The 15,017-nt window shown below is 40.8% G+C and overlaps 1 protein-coding gene across 1 annotated transcript; it reads left to right on the top strand.

Annotated features, from left to right (window-relative positions):
• Nucleotides 1–282: 282 nt before the first annotated feature.
• Nucleotides 283–14,511, top strand: lpcat3 (lysophosphatidylcholine acyltransferase 3). Its single transcript, XM_083918069.1, has 13 exons — nt 283–407; nt 2,890–2,997; nt 4,101–4,207; nt 4,729–4,822; nt 5,076–5,113; nt 7,726–7,904; nt 8,061–8,169; nt 8,275–8,361; nt 8,668–8,831; nt 10,719–10,866; nt 11,214–11,369; nt 12,849–12,992; nt 13,103–14,511. Exons 1-12 carry the CDS (start codon nt 323–325, stop codon nt 12,966–12,968), a joined length of 1,395 nt encoding a protein of 464 aa, XP_083774195.1. The 5' UTR covers nt 283–322; the 3' UTR covers nt 12,969–12,992; nt 13,103–14,511.
• Nucleotides 14,512–15,017: the final 506 nt, after the last annotated feature.

The raw sequence follows: 15,017 nt of genomic DNA, 5'->3' as shown, positions 1-15,017 counted from the left end.
TCCCCCACTTAAACTATTATGCTCATCTGTGTCTAACAAAGGGTTAATCTTCACACACACTAGTTTGTTTGCTACACATGATTCTGGGTGTGCAGGTAGCTTTACCTGTCGGCCCGTAAATCCGACCTGTAGTGACATAATAATGGGAACGCAAAAGCTAATAATAAAAGTGTGGTAGAGACAGGCAAAGAGGAGGAGGAGGAGAAAACTTTAAAGGAGGTTGAACCTGGAAGGGCCTTTAAAAAGCAGAGCGTGTGCGGATGTCTGCCGTCAGTAGAGTTCACTGAACCGTCGCTAGGAGAAGTTTCCGCCCACAAGAAAGATGGCGGCTCCCTTGATGGAGAATCTGTCGGAGTCCTTAGGTTCCCCGGAGCCAGCGGTTCGACTCATTTTATCTATTTTAATCGGTGAGTTTCAACCTCACGAACCAGTTACGGGTTTATTCTGATAGCTAGCCGAAATGGCATCCATCCACAGTGGTATATTTAAGTGCTGAACTGCTCTCATTGCTGTGTGTTAACTGTTACAATCACTGCTAACATAACCGCTCAGTCAGGTATTAACTGTGACACATCATCGCTAAGGGCTGCAAAATACAGTTGTGTTGGGCTACTAGCTAAATAACTATCCCAAGAGACCACTTATACGATATATTTCCAGAAAGCCTTTTTTATATATATATTTATAAAAATGGCACACACCCTTTGAACGTTAGAGTAGACAGCGGTCAAAACATCCCCACCAACGGCTAACTTGTGGTTGTTAACTGACATGATAGTGATCTGGTTTGTTGTTGACGGTCGTGGCTAGTTTGTTGTCGTTTGTCACTGTCGGAATCTCCCCCTCTTTTATGAAGTCCTAACTGTTGGATTAGCTAACAAACTTGGACAATTAGGGTCAAGTTAGCTGGACAGTTACAGAAGCCTACTACCAACATAACACTGTTTGTGTGTGGGCTGTTAGAATAGCACAGTTATTGGTGGAAACAATACTCCCAATGTTGTTGGGGGAGGGACATGCTTTGACAGGGAGAATGAGCACATGCAGCTAACAAAATATGGGGTTAGGGTGTATTAAATAAAGGCAGATACAGTGTAAATAGGCAAACCGTTATCCTATGCAAATATCATAGTGCTTATAGGGCTAGAAGGGCTTTCTTGGAAAAAAGAGATTAAAACAATGAGGTAAAAAGAAGGTAAGCTGAGTGCAGTGAGATACAATAACGCACAAGGTAAAAAGGAGATAAAGAAGGTTAAAACAGTGAGCTAAAAAGAAGGTAAACAGAGCACAGTGAGATGCAACAAAGCACAAGGTGAAAAGAAGACAAACTATGTGTGAACAAGGCAACAATTAACTTTTCATTACAGTTTTATTTGACTTAGGATCTGCTGTTTTATTGTAGCTCGTCACATTGAGCACTACTTCAGGACGACAGGGTCTGACTGTCAGGGGTGTCTGTGTGGATATGATGGGGGGAGGGCGTCCTCCATGCAGTCCTCTCCTCTGAACTTTGGTCTGGTACATGGACACGTCTCTTTTTCTCTCTCACGCCAACAATACAATGGACTGAACGTGGCTTTTCTGGATCAGACTTTGGTTGGTTAATGCGTCAAAACCCTTCCCTTAAGTCAGCCGGTTGCATGCTCCTTGTCTCAGTGTTGCTTAATATGTCTTGCGTAATATTGTAGCCATAAAGTAACTGTAACCATGGGGGATGAAATAACAGGAGGTTTCCTCTGCAAAGACTGGTACGATTTAGGCAATTACATAGTTATACACTGTGTGACGCTGCATTACAGACTGATGATTAATGCCCTACAGTGGCTCCATACTTGATTTATTGGATTGCAAAATGTTTCAAAGTACAAGATATGAGTTATTCTATATTTCTTTATAAATCCCCTGAAAAAACTGGTATTAATCTGTCTTTCAATAACATTGGACATCTCTACTCCGTATGTTGCACAAAAAAAAAGAAGAAATATATTGTTTATTTCTTAAAAATATTACTTCTAAAACAGCCAGGCACGGTGAGCAACCAGTACTCAGACAGGAACACGTAGAGCCTGTTCAGCTGAATATTAAATATAGTAGTATTAATATGCACCAGTGAATATTTATGGCAGCATGGTGGTGCATGTGGGGTTGACTCAAAATAAACCACAGTGTCCCTTTTCATCGTCATGAAGGAACATGTCACCCAGTGCAACCTTGTGGCCCATTGATGTGTGTTTGGACAACAATGGAGGTCTATGAAATAGAGAAGTAAGCAATATCAGGGTTTGAATACAGTACTTGTTAGTGAGCTCAATTTATCGTCAGTTTTGGTCTTTTCATGAGCTTATTTACTTTATTTTACAGATAAAATCAAGCACCTTTTTATATCAAGCTGCTGCAGTGCCCTCGTGCTCTTTGCTAGCCCAGGAAGGACAAAGGTACAAGGACTTGGTCATCTCATCCAATCAAAAAGAGTTATTTCCAATGGTGGGCTCTTTGGCCCCTCAGTTATATAATATTGTAGAGCACATCCACGCAGCAAATATATTTGTAATGGAGCTGTTGGAAGATTGTTTACATTTCTGTCAAAAATTAAATAACCATGCGTAAAAATGTGACCAAGAAGGAGTCCAGCTGAACTGGTTGACCCTATTTGGAAAGAAATTTTTACCAAGATCGCTGGTAAGGCAGTTATCTTTCTCCTTGAGATGCCAGATTTGTAGCAACACACACCACACAAGGATACTAATGTGCTACTGTACGTGAGCGCCATGTGTTTTTACCACAAGGTCAGTGTTGTTGATATCAGAGGGTGTCAACTATGGCCCACTTAGCAGACATGAAGGCACATACTGTAACTCAATTAACACTTTTTTTCTCTCTCTCCTGCAGGCTATCCCTGTGCTCTTGTGTACCGGCGGTTCTTGTTCTACCAGCCTGCCACAGTTATACACTTGTTCCACGCGTTATCTGGACTGGCGCTAGCAGCATTCAACTTTGGTGAGATGTAGAGGGAGCCTCAGTTTTAATACCTTCTTTTTAAGATAATATTTTGGAAAGTTCCTCCTTGAGTTCGTTAAGATATTTATGGGGCCTTATTTAAAACTTGAGTTCACTTGTACACACACACAAATATTATGTTTAAATTTACAGTTACTCACCAACATTGTGTGTATCCTTGGTCTAAGGCATGCATGTTCTTCTTCTTTAAGCATTTCTATTTTTTTAATTTTTATTTTGCATTATGCGTTCTTCGTGTGTGTTTGTGTGTGTGCGTTTACGAGACCACGAAAAACCTGCTCCAAACAATAGACAGCATATAAAGATGGACAAAGGTGTACTTTGAATTTTGAGTTTGGCCAATGTCCCATCCTCTAACATGGAGGGGGCGGGACTTATGGCCTTTACTGCAGCCAACCACCAGGGGGCAGTCAAGATGCTTTGGCTTCACTTTTGGGGAGCTGTCAAGGCGTCCGCCGATGCATTAAGCAAAAAATTGCATGACTAGTGGTCAAATTTAATTTTACTTTAGGTAAACATTACATTCATCTTTGAATAAACGGTTTAATGTTACATTTTTTTCGGTTAATTTGCAAAAGAATGACATAGGCATGTACTCTCACTCTTTCCCTTTGTAGCTTAATATAGGTTTCATTGAGTTAATTGAGGGTTCCAAGTATAAGTTATTTTCATCATCAATTAATCTACAGATTCTTCTTTTTTAATGGATTTCATTGGCCTTTGGGAAACTGTAAAGTGCTCCTCCTGAAAGGATGAATGGAAGGAGCATGCTCTTGGATGAGAGTGGCATGCTGGAGTAAACACAAACTGCTAACATCAATGTCTTTCTCTTTTCTTTATTCTGTTGTTGCTGCACTTGGATTTTACAGCAGGTCTGTTGCTTTATCTTTCTCCCCGGGGAATACTTTCCCTTTCAACTCTTTGAAACAGATGTGTTTTATGGATTTAAATTGTTGTTCTTTCTCCATCTCTGTCAATACTGAGCGGGGAAGGAAAAAATGCTGTCATGTCCAGTCCAACAGGTAATACTTGAATGCACTCACCATCATCCCCATCCCTCCCTATCTCTGTCTCTTTCCCAGGCTCTCAGATCTATCACTCCGCAGTATGCGTGCTTGTCCAATTCCTGATGCTGAGGCTCATGGGAAGGACGGTAACAACTGTCCTGAGCAGCTTTACCTTTCAAATGGTGAGCTGGCCCTGTGCTTCTTTTACTTTGCCATGCGTCCAGGCTTGCTCTAAAGCATTAGCTCCCTTTTATCCAGTCAGACTTTTACTGCATTGGTTTCATTTGTCTGCCAAGCCTAATATCAGATTTCTGCATCTGCAGTCTGCACTTTTCTTTTAATTGCCTTGTTAATGCCTACACCCAGTTTGTTCCATGGATTAAAAGGGCCACCAACAAAAATGATGTAGTTACATGCTTCCTGAAGAGATACCGCAGCCTTTATTTTTTGCATACTATTGCATTTGTTGCCCATGCTTTTAAGAAATACGGCAATGAAACCAAGTTGTTACACAGAAATGTGCCTGCGTCAGATTTCCTTTGTTTTTAAAGCATACTTCCTGTGATTTGTTTGGGCAATGTCCTATTTTTGTAATTTCTCTGTCACGCAGGACTCAGATAAACATCTGCTTGGAGATGTTTAATCAGAGGTATTTTTACTGGATTTCTTTCTCTTTCAATCCTCTCATTCTCTCTTCCTGTAGGTATACCTGCTGGCAGGGTATTACTACACAGCGACAGAGGAGTATGACATCAAGTGGACCATGCCTCATTGTGTCCTCACACTCAAACTTGTTGGTGAGTTCACTGCAGCTTTCCTTGCACTCCTCGGCTTGATAAACCAAAGTTTTTCATAAAAGCAGATGTTTTCTTACTTGATATCTTCCTGTTGCCATTGTTTCACGCTCCCCCTGTACTCTGGTGAATGATTACCACTGTGATAAACTGCTGACATGGCCTTTGCATGTTTAACAATGCTCATTCAAATGATCATGATAGCATTAGTCATGCTATCATAGTTTCTGACACAAGTTGCATTGTCTGTTTGCAGGTTTGGCATTTGATTACTATGACGGAGGGAAGGAACCAGTGAGTTGGTTTAATTATCTTGCTTTTGCCTGCTTGGTCATTCGTCAATATATTAGTGTTGTCTTTCTTTGAATATTTTTGTATGTAAATGTAGTGTAAATGTCTTAAAACAGAACAATAACTCAAACAAAAACACTAAAAGCACCAGAAAAGTGATATACACAGGTAGACACACATTGTTTGTTTTGTTATAATTTCAAATATTTTTACGATCATAGAAAACACAGAAAAGCATAAACTCTTCACATTTGTGAAGCTGGTACCAGAGAATCTTTGGATTCATTTTCTGCTGATTAACTAAACCATAATTAGACTAATAATTTTAGTTTACACTCATATATTAAACTAGTTGAAGTACATATTGTAATTTTTAGTGAGTATGATTCTTGCACTTTTTGGGCAGTATCTTCATGGTTGACTGCACTGAATGTAATAAATGTAATGTAATAATTACCATACATCAATGGGATGGGAATTGATAGTTTAGTTGATACCAATGTTGGTGTTGATTCTGCTTATCAGTCTGATTCTATATCCATCCATCCATCCATCTTAAACCGCTTGTCCCTGTCGGGGTCGCAGGGGGGGTGGGGTGGGGGTGGGGGTGGGGGTGGGGGGCTGGAGCCGATGCCCTGGACAGGACACCCTGGACAGGACACCCTGGACAGGACGCCAGTCTATCACAGGGCACATAGAGACAAACAGAGACAGACAACCATTCACACTCAAACCTACGGGCAATTTAGAGTAATCAATTAACCTAACACATGCATGTCTTTGGACTGTGGGAGGAAGCCGGAGAACCTGGAAAAAACCCACGCAGACACGGGGAGAACATGCAAACTCCACACAGAGGCGACCGTGCTAACCACCACACCACCACACCACCCCTGATTCTTTCTGGTTTCCCTTGATTGATTCTTGATCAATTTTCCGCATGGGAAAAAGTATAAAAAAGATTAGAGTCTGAACATTGAAACATTGAATTGAGAGATTATTTGCACAGCTTTCTTTTTAATTTTTCAAAGAAAGAATCTGCCAAGCCTGCCTGTGTGGTGCTAATGTCATCGTAACAACACGCTTTGGACTGTTTCTTCCTTTCAACCATGATTCTTTCTTGTTGTTGAAAGTTTGCAGTAGTGCAGACACAAGAGTTTGACATAAAAACAAGCTGGCATCAATAAAAGCATTTGATAAGCTCCGAGGCAAAGGATCCTGGATCAGATTTCAATTTGTTACCCGTTCTCAATTCCCTGCACCTCTACATGTGACCCCTGAAAATAGAGCTATCTCGTCTTGTGACCCCTCATCACATGTTACAAATTTCGCTCTGAGGTGCCCTCCTCAACCAAAGTGATTTTCCCCTCTCAGTTTTATTTTGTTCAAGTGCACGGTAACGTGAGTAAAACCATTGCTTCAAAAAAAGCCCTGAAAAACAATTTTAAAAACAGAACTAGTACTTCTGATGCCTCTTCGCTCTGATTTATCTTGCGACCCAATGTGGTGGGGGGATTAAAGGCTCTCCGGAGGAAAAGACAAGATGATGGAGAACAGAGGGAAAAATAGGACACAACAAAAGAGCAGAGAGGCTGGTAATAAGGAAACTCGGCCATCACAGTATATGATAATAATAATAATATAAATATCGCAGCATCAGCATATCGTATGATGCAGTACATTTTTACTCAAACTCAGTTTACTGTAACCAGATACAGTATGACACCTCTTCCTAACTATATGCGAACAAGTGAGCGATAGAACATCCCATTGTTTCAGTTTTACCCAGTGGAGATGTCATCCAATTCCACATTCAATACTAAACTCCTCAAAATGTATTTACTTTATCACATTGATGCAAAACTACAACCATTACAAGCTGAAGTCGGTAACTTTTGTGAATTTCTATTATTTTTTTTCATATTTGCTAAAATTGTCTTATTCAGACCGCACAATGAGACAGACGATCTGTGAAGAAGTCATGTAGCCCGGCCTTCACCTGCTGCTCCGTGAGTGCTGCTAATGGCATCTTGAAGAGTCCACCGCGACCGACTCAGGGCAGAGGAGTCTATGATGCAGTGTCAGTGACACAAGTTTCAGATGAACATATTTTTCATAGAAAGTTACCGACTTCAGCTTTAAGGAGCATGTCAACATATATTGTTGTGTCCCTGGACTAACCTTTACCAGTTTAAAGCTGATTTTGTTAAAACAACTCTGTCTGTTGGGAAGCATCTCCGTTTCCTACTCTTTCACTCAGCTTGTCTACAGTATGTTTGGTTCCTCCGTAGTGCAGCTTGTATATCTGACAGTTGGTAATTGCCCCTTCTGTTGCTTTATTTCATAGTTATTCTAATTTTATCTGTGTAAAATGTTACTTGAGTACACTGTTAACAACCTGCAGTTTAATACAAGTTAATGAGTATTCAGTGCAGTGATACTGAGTTTGTGGTCAGTCAAGATCGTTTCTAAAATAATAATTTGTAACAAGATACATCCTGTACCAACAGGCTTTTAAAATGACTTCTCTTTTCTGCTGTCTTCCTCCACCCCCTTCAACCCTCTTTCATAATGCTTTTTTCACCACCTTCTTCTTCTGACATCTTAAACTCCAGTCCCTGCTGAGTTCAGAGCAGAAGGAAGCAGCTCTGCCGTCAGTGCCCTCCCTGCTCGAGGTGTGCGGCTTTTCCTACTTCTACGGAGGCTTCCTGGTGGGCCCCCAGTTTACACTGCGCAGCTACCAGAGGCTGGTGGCAGGGGAGCTCACCGACTGCCCTGGAAAGCCTCCAAACAGGTGCAAGAAAATTTTGAGCAATGAAAAGAAAAATACACTTAAAAGCTATCTTCATTACATATCTGTAAAATTAGCCAACTGTGAAGTGTCACAGCTCTGCAGTGAGCATTATTACTTTCCAATCTTCCATCATCATCTTGTTTCTTTCTCTTCCAGTGTTATACCGGCTATGAAGAGGTTTGCTCTGGGTTTTCTCTGCCTCGTGATATATACAATATTTAGTCCATATTACCCAGACAGCTACTACTTAACAGATGAGTATGAGGTTAGAACAATAATACTTTAGAAATAATCATTGTGTATGCTTAACCTTTTTTCAATAAGATGAGTCAGAGTTTGTCTAAACTGTAAAACGATGTCCTTTCCACAGGCTCAGCCCTTCTGGTATCGCTGTGTGTTTATTCTGCTCTGGGCTAAAGTCATCCTGTATAAGTATGTCAGCTGTTGGGTCATAGCGGTAAGTAGCCTCTCGATCTGCAAATGAGTGCACACAATGTGTGAACAAGTGGCAACAGGCTACTAATTAACCTAATTTATATGAAGCTGTATTTACATATAACACCTGCCTTAAAACTGGACGAGAAAGCATTAACAGTCAAACACCATCCTTTACATACCTTTGCATACACTCTCACATGCAGGATTAGATTTTTTTTATGGCACACCCTGATCTGCCCAAAGAGTACCAGTTTATCGGGTTCTTGTGCTTCATGGCATGATTTTACATGAGCAAATGATAATAAAATGTTCTGATGTGTTACAGGAGGGTGTATGCATATTATCTGGACTAGGCTACAATGGTGTAAGGAATGGTGAGCACCAGTGGGACGCCTGTGCCAATATGAAGGTGTGGCTCTTTGAAACCACGCCACTTTTTGGAGGAACCATCGCTTCCTTCAATATCAACACAAACGCCTGGGCTGCAAGGTCAGTGTCCAGCCAGAAATCTGTGAAACTCTCAAGCTTGTAATCAAAGCAGGGTTGTAAAAGTTAAATATTCACTTAGATGATAACAGTGACGAAGAGTCGATGACAGTTCAATCCAATATGCATATGTGGCAATGTGTCACAGAACAGGAGTAGAGTTTGTGTGAACAGCAGAGGAATCGTCGCAGGAAGGGAGCGGACATCCTAGGAGGGGTTTAAACATTTGTAGTTTACCAGCAGGAACATTTTGAACACGTGACATCATTTGACCACAGTGAGCAAAGCAACTTATTGGACATATCATTTATTACAGGGTCCATTTCAGTTGAACTCATTAGAAACCTGAGCTCTCATGGCTTACTGCATGAGACGCAGAGAGTAGAGGAGGGGAAGTGACATCTTTTCAGAATGGAAATACAACAAGTAACTAATAAGCTATCAAAACGTCACTTCATATTGTTTAGTGGGTTGATGAAGAGCGTTCATGCCCTTGGTAGATAAAATACATGAGACTTAAAATGCTCTCATTGTTTGACACACAAAGAAAAGTCTATTTATAGTCACATATGTGCCACTTTGTAAGCAGATTACTATTCGGCGGCTTAAGTTTTATATTGTATTTATCAAGCTTTCTTCCTCTAGAATAGAATTATAAACATGCATGTGAGGCATTTAAATGCATGCAACATACAGTAGGGAAGAAACCAATGTGAATCAGAGAGGCTCGACTGATTAGTATGAGGACAATGTTTGATATAAGGAGAAGCGGCCTCTATGATTCAAACACGCTAGTTTGTATAACGTACCGTCTGAAATACTGTTTATAGCTGCTCCAAATGACCACGTTCAAAGGCGGGCTAAAAAACCTCAACTGAGACTCAAATTCACAAGTCGTTGTGTGAAGCATGAAAAGGACTTAACATACTTTCTGCACCTCCAAGCACTGTGTTTGAAGCATACCGATGCCTTAAAGGCCTTGAATAAATGGCTGTCCACACCAAGAACTGTAACTATGACGATGACTACAAATATATAGTTTTAAAAGTCCTTCTAACTGAAGTGGATGGCGAAGCCCACACCACAACTTTTAAAGATAACGACAGTGTCGAACGTCATTGGGGGTTACAGTGATTTGATGAACGTTAGAAGCACTGACAGCCAATCAAAATCTGTTACTGGTCATCACATTCAAACTATATATTAACAAATCAAATATAATAAAGCGTAGGCTGAAATCACTATTTCTCTCTCTCTCTCTCTCTCTTTGCCCATAGCTTTTTGGCACAGCAGTGGCTACTGTTTTCTTCTTATTCTTATTAATAAGAATAAAGAATAGATACAAGCTAGATTAAGTGCTTTATAAATGTTGTATCTGCCGTTTTTGACTACCTCTTTTATGTAAACTAATTTGATGGCATTTAGGAAACACAGTAATACAGGAGAAAAGACAGTTGGAGCATGTAGCAGCGTTTTATTGTTCATTAGTGTTGAACGCTCACATCGTTATAGTTATCATTCCAGTTAGAGTTCTTGGTGTAGGTGGCCCTTAAGGCTTCAAAATACTGCAACTTGTCACTAGTATGCTGTCGGAAAAAAAAAACACCACTGGATTTAAAATATAATGTGTTCATTGCTAACACTAATATATTATATTATAACACAGAGTCTAGGTCACAACTGAATTGATGAGTTCCCTTGAAAAGGATGTAAAGTTGTTGAAAGGTTTATTATAGCCTCAGTTGCTATGCAACAACAACGTTCAGGTAAGTGAGTGCTTACCATGTAGGCAGTGATGGCTGAAGCATTCAGTTTTTCTAACTTACATTATCCAGATTCATTGTCCAGGAACAATCCATAAACCCTGACTTTCTCTTCCCTTTTCTTAAGACAAATCTTCAAGCGGTTGAAGTTCCTGGGCAATAAGACCCTATCTCATGTGGCCACACTCCTCTTTCTGACTATTTGGCATGGTCTTCACTCCGGATACATCTTGTGCTTCTCCATGGAGTTCTTCATCATCACTGTAGAGAGACAGGTACACTACAGATACAAAGCAGGACGTGGAGATTGATTATGTGCAGGAATCTCAATACATCTGAGTATCTTTTTCAGTAGGTTGTAAATCTGTTGGTTACCATTAGTTGAATTCTGCAAATTGTCTCAATAGAAAGCTAATGTTGCATTTTGTCATCATATAAATCAATTATTTTACTTTTTTAAAAAGAGACAGTCTCTTGCTATTAAATACCATTGATCAAATGCATCTCTGCTAAATGTAGCCCTTCTTGTAATTAAGTATTGACTACAGTTACAATTTGGCATCAGGTTATTATATTACCGCTCTTTTATTGCTGTGTTATGATGTGTTTGTGTGTGTCACAGGCCCTGGCACTAGTGAAGGACAGTCCCTCGCTGACGAAGCTGGCCAACAGCCCTCTCTACCCGCTCATCTATGTAATCCAGCAGTTTATCCACTGGCTCTTCATGGGTTACCCCCTAGTGCCATTCTGCCTCTTCACCTATGACAAATGGCTCAAGGTAATATACACCTCTGAGAGATCACTCAGTTGTAAAATTAAGCTTTGGGCATCATAGTTCAGGAGGCAACAGGGAGGAGGAGCCACATACAAAAAACACTGTTTTAATTACCAGGTGTTCAGAGCTGAATGAGCACTGCGTTAACATAAAACCAAGGGGTCGGGACGTGTTGAAATACAATCCAGGAGCACATTTCACCAAATTTGCAACATGCAAGTTTTGACTTGCAGTATGAGATCATTATCTTCTCCCACATTTTGACAACACACAACATACTTGTTACCCAGGCATGAGCATACAGGAGGCCTTTAGGAATCACAAATGTATCTGCAGTTTGTGTCTTGTGATTATCTGGACCAAGCAAAGTTGTCCCAGTTGTGATTTCACACAGAACACCAGCATTAGGAAGCAAAACAGGTGTCAGCGTCTAGTGCAGGCATCTCCAATCCTGCTTTGCAGGACCTGCCCTACATGTTTTAGGTTTCTTCCTGCACCCTAATGCTCTGCTCTTTATCAAGCAGCTGAAGCTTGCCACAGGATTTATAATCAATAGACTCAGGTATGTTGGTGCTGCAGAAACTTAAAACATGCAGAGCAGCCCCCCAGGAGCAGGATTGGAGATGCCTGGTCTAGTGTGTGTGCAAATTCTGTCTGTGTGCCTTTCACACGGACGGCCGGGGCTTAATAAAGGCGCAGTAGTCCTGCAACGAACAGGTAGTGTGAAAGTGGCTTAAGTAGTGTTCGCAAGTCACTTTAGTGAAACAGACTCCAGGAAGACCCGTTTGAGTCATATCAAATATCAGATGTCAAAACACTGCACGGCTGTACAGAATCCTGTGAGAATGGAGAGTCATCAGGCTGGCAGTGATTTTCTATTTCATCATGTCAGCTAAAGACAATTCAGTTTTATTTTTACAGCACAGCAATCTCTGAAGCATATGACACCCTATGTTGTTGAATTAAATTTAGAAAAAACTTCCTCACAAATAACTTTAATGGAGAAAAAAAATGGAAAAAACCTCAGGAAGAGCAACAGACACGCAATAATGTCTTGTGTTCAGAATGAACTGAAATAGCAACAGTAAAATATGCTATTATTTATTTATGCAGTATTTCACCAGATACAGTTAACAGCAGAAATATGGTGTTCATGTTCATAAATAATCTGCCAGGAATGTCGATTGAACTAAGCAGTGCTTTGCCAGCTGACATCACATTGAACTGGAAAGAGTGAAGGGACTTTTTTGTGTTTTTATACGGAAAGCTGTTATCTACCTAAAAACACCCTGAAAGGCAGTTTAGTATAAATGCTCAGCAATAAGAAGAGAGCGTTCAAACATGGAAACAAGATCACTGGCAGGTTTTCAGGTGATTTACAAAGGCAGGGCAGTCTCTGGTGGTGAGAAGAGACAGAGCAGGTGTCAGCATAACAAAATGAGGATTTTAATTTGATTGTTTTGTCACCTTTTTGTCTTTCAGGTGTATTCGTCCATCTATTTCTGTGGTCATGTATTCTTCCTCGTAGCCTTTTTAGTCATGCCATACCTCCGTAAGGCGCTGGTGCCTAAAAAAGAACGGAGCCAGACAAAGCAGGATTAAAACTTGGTACTAAGACTCGGCATGGTAAGCAAGTGCAGGCCTTTTATGTTTTGCCATTTTGCTTCAGTTATAATGTTGTGCAAGGGACGAGCTTTGACTAAATGCTTTTAAAATATCCATGTGTCTCCTTCCAGGTCCGCCTAAGGCTAAATATCCACTGAAGGGAACTGTGACTCTCAAGGAGCAGAATGGAAAATATTTTAAGGCCTTTAGTAATATATATGTCCATGTAAAAATAAATTTCTATATATTTTTGTGTTTTAAATGGGAAGGGTGTTTTTATAAACATTTGGAGAAATGTTTACAGGAATTGACCATCGTGCCACATGGGGTAATTGTGAGCCAATCAGGGGCGATTTCCTGTTTTTTTGGGAGGTTTTTGTAAAGAAATGTTGGACTTGTAGAACTTGAGAGACTTTCATGCTGTCAACACAGAATTGCACTCACCAGTCACGGGTTCAGAGTCTTGTCATTGGCTCCGATGTTTTTTGTTTGTTTGTCGTCGTTGTTGTATCATCTCTCTCTCTCACCCACATTTAGCAGCAGCAGCAAGACGTCACAGGAGGTTTAAGCACAGCGCCAACGTATATGGCACTTTCTAATGTAATAATTCAAAAGTGCTTTCTGCAAAAGACTGCTGATGATGATAATAATAATAATAATAATCAGGGGGGTCGTTTCTGGAAAAAGGCTGCCAGTGGTTATACAAGCACTGTAAATCACACTGTACACTAATCCCCAACTCAAAATGGCCTTGTATTAATGAATGTTTTTACAATACATTTGTTCTGGTTTTGATTTGTGACGGGGAGAGAGATACTTGGTTCAAAGAGTTTTAAACAGCTTTTATGAAAAAGAACATTTTGTAGCTTTGGGATAAGATTTCATGAAATAGTTTGCATTGTTCCCTCGCCTTTCCTTGTTTGATGTTCCTGTTTTCTTTCTTCCCATGTTTCCTCCTCCTCCCCCCCTCTGTTCAGTCCACTCCACTCCTCTGTCCACCTGGGTTCAAGCCCTTGACCCTCATCTCTGAAATGCACAGATGTAAAAGTGAATTATTTGAGAGGGAGACTTGCACACTGCCCACCCATACAGTCACTACAGCTAATGACTTTGGTTCATCCTAAATTCACTCTGATCTCCATGAATAGAGTGTTTTTGAATTGAGGAATTGACTCATTTTTGTAACTGGAAGCAAAAGAAACTGGCCTGCTCTTCTGCTCGCAACTGCAGGTGGTGTAGAAGCATCCCAACCGACTGTGGGAATGCCTCTTTATTTTGTTTAATTCATTTCTTTAGGATGGGTTGGGGGGCTGGATTGCCTGATCCATGGTATGCTGGAGGAAGAGCCAGCGATGCTGCTGCTGCTGCCGCCGTCCTCTCACTGACGCTGACACACGCGTGGACAGGACGAACCTCACTGTAGCAACAGCCCAGATTTTAGTAATATTTATACATGACATGGGGGGGATTATTAATTGATGTGAATTGCTATTTCAAGAGACTACTTTTTTGCCTTATTCCTACCAAATGTACAAAGGAAAAGAAAACTTGGGATGGAGGGTGGGGTGGGGTTGGGGTGGTGGGTGATTTTCAAATACAATTTTATAATGTTCATTAAAATGCTGCATTTCAAGCAAAGACTCTAGTTATTGTATGTGTATGTGTGTGTCATTGCCTCCTTGAGTCCTGACAGGAGCACAGGGCAAAAGGGGACGATATGACGTCATTTTGCAGTGTGATGATGGGAAGCTTGAGCATTTGGGGAAATAGGGGAATCAATGCATTTTAATATAATACAAAAAAATAAACAAGGTGTCACCAGAGCTGAGGGAACAAACGTGATGCACTGCTGTGTTGGGGTCTGAGTCACTCTCAATGTGCGTTCAACAGCAAAAAACAGCCAGAGCAGCAGTCTGGTACAGAGCTGGTGGTGGGGGCCGGAGAGAGAGAGAGAGAGAGGGAGAAGGACGCAGTGTGGGCGGGTTAAGAAACGCCGAGAGGGAGGGGACGCCAGCGTAACATTCCCACCGTTTTTTTCTCCTCCGT

The sequence above is a fragment of the Echiichthys vipera genome (assembly GCF_963691815.1).
Source record: "Echiichthys vipera genome assembly, chromosome: 8".
Classification (NCBI taxonomy): Eukaryota; Metazoa; Chordata; class Actinopteri; order Perciformes; family Trachinidae; genus Echiichthys; species Echiichthys vipera.
The sequence above is the reverse complement of the archived record's forward strand: the minus strand, read 5'-3'. Positions and strand labels throughout refer to the sequence as shown.

Coding starts and splice junctions, on each gene's coding strand:
- lpcat3 (XM_083918069.1), top strand. CDS start 323: ATGGCGGCTCCCTTGATGGAGAATCTGTCGGAGTCCTTAGGTTCCCCG. Junction 2,998..4,100: donor GCTAGCAGCATTCAACTTTG/GTGAGATGTAGA, acceptor TCTCTTTCCCAG/GCTCTCAGATCTATCACTCC. Junction 8,832..10,718: donor ACAAACGCCTGGGCTGCAAG/GTCAGTGTCCAG, acceptor CCTTTTCTTAAG/ACAAATCTTCAAGCGGTTGA.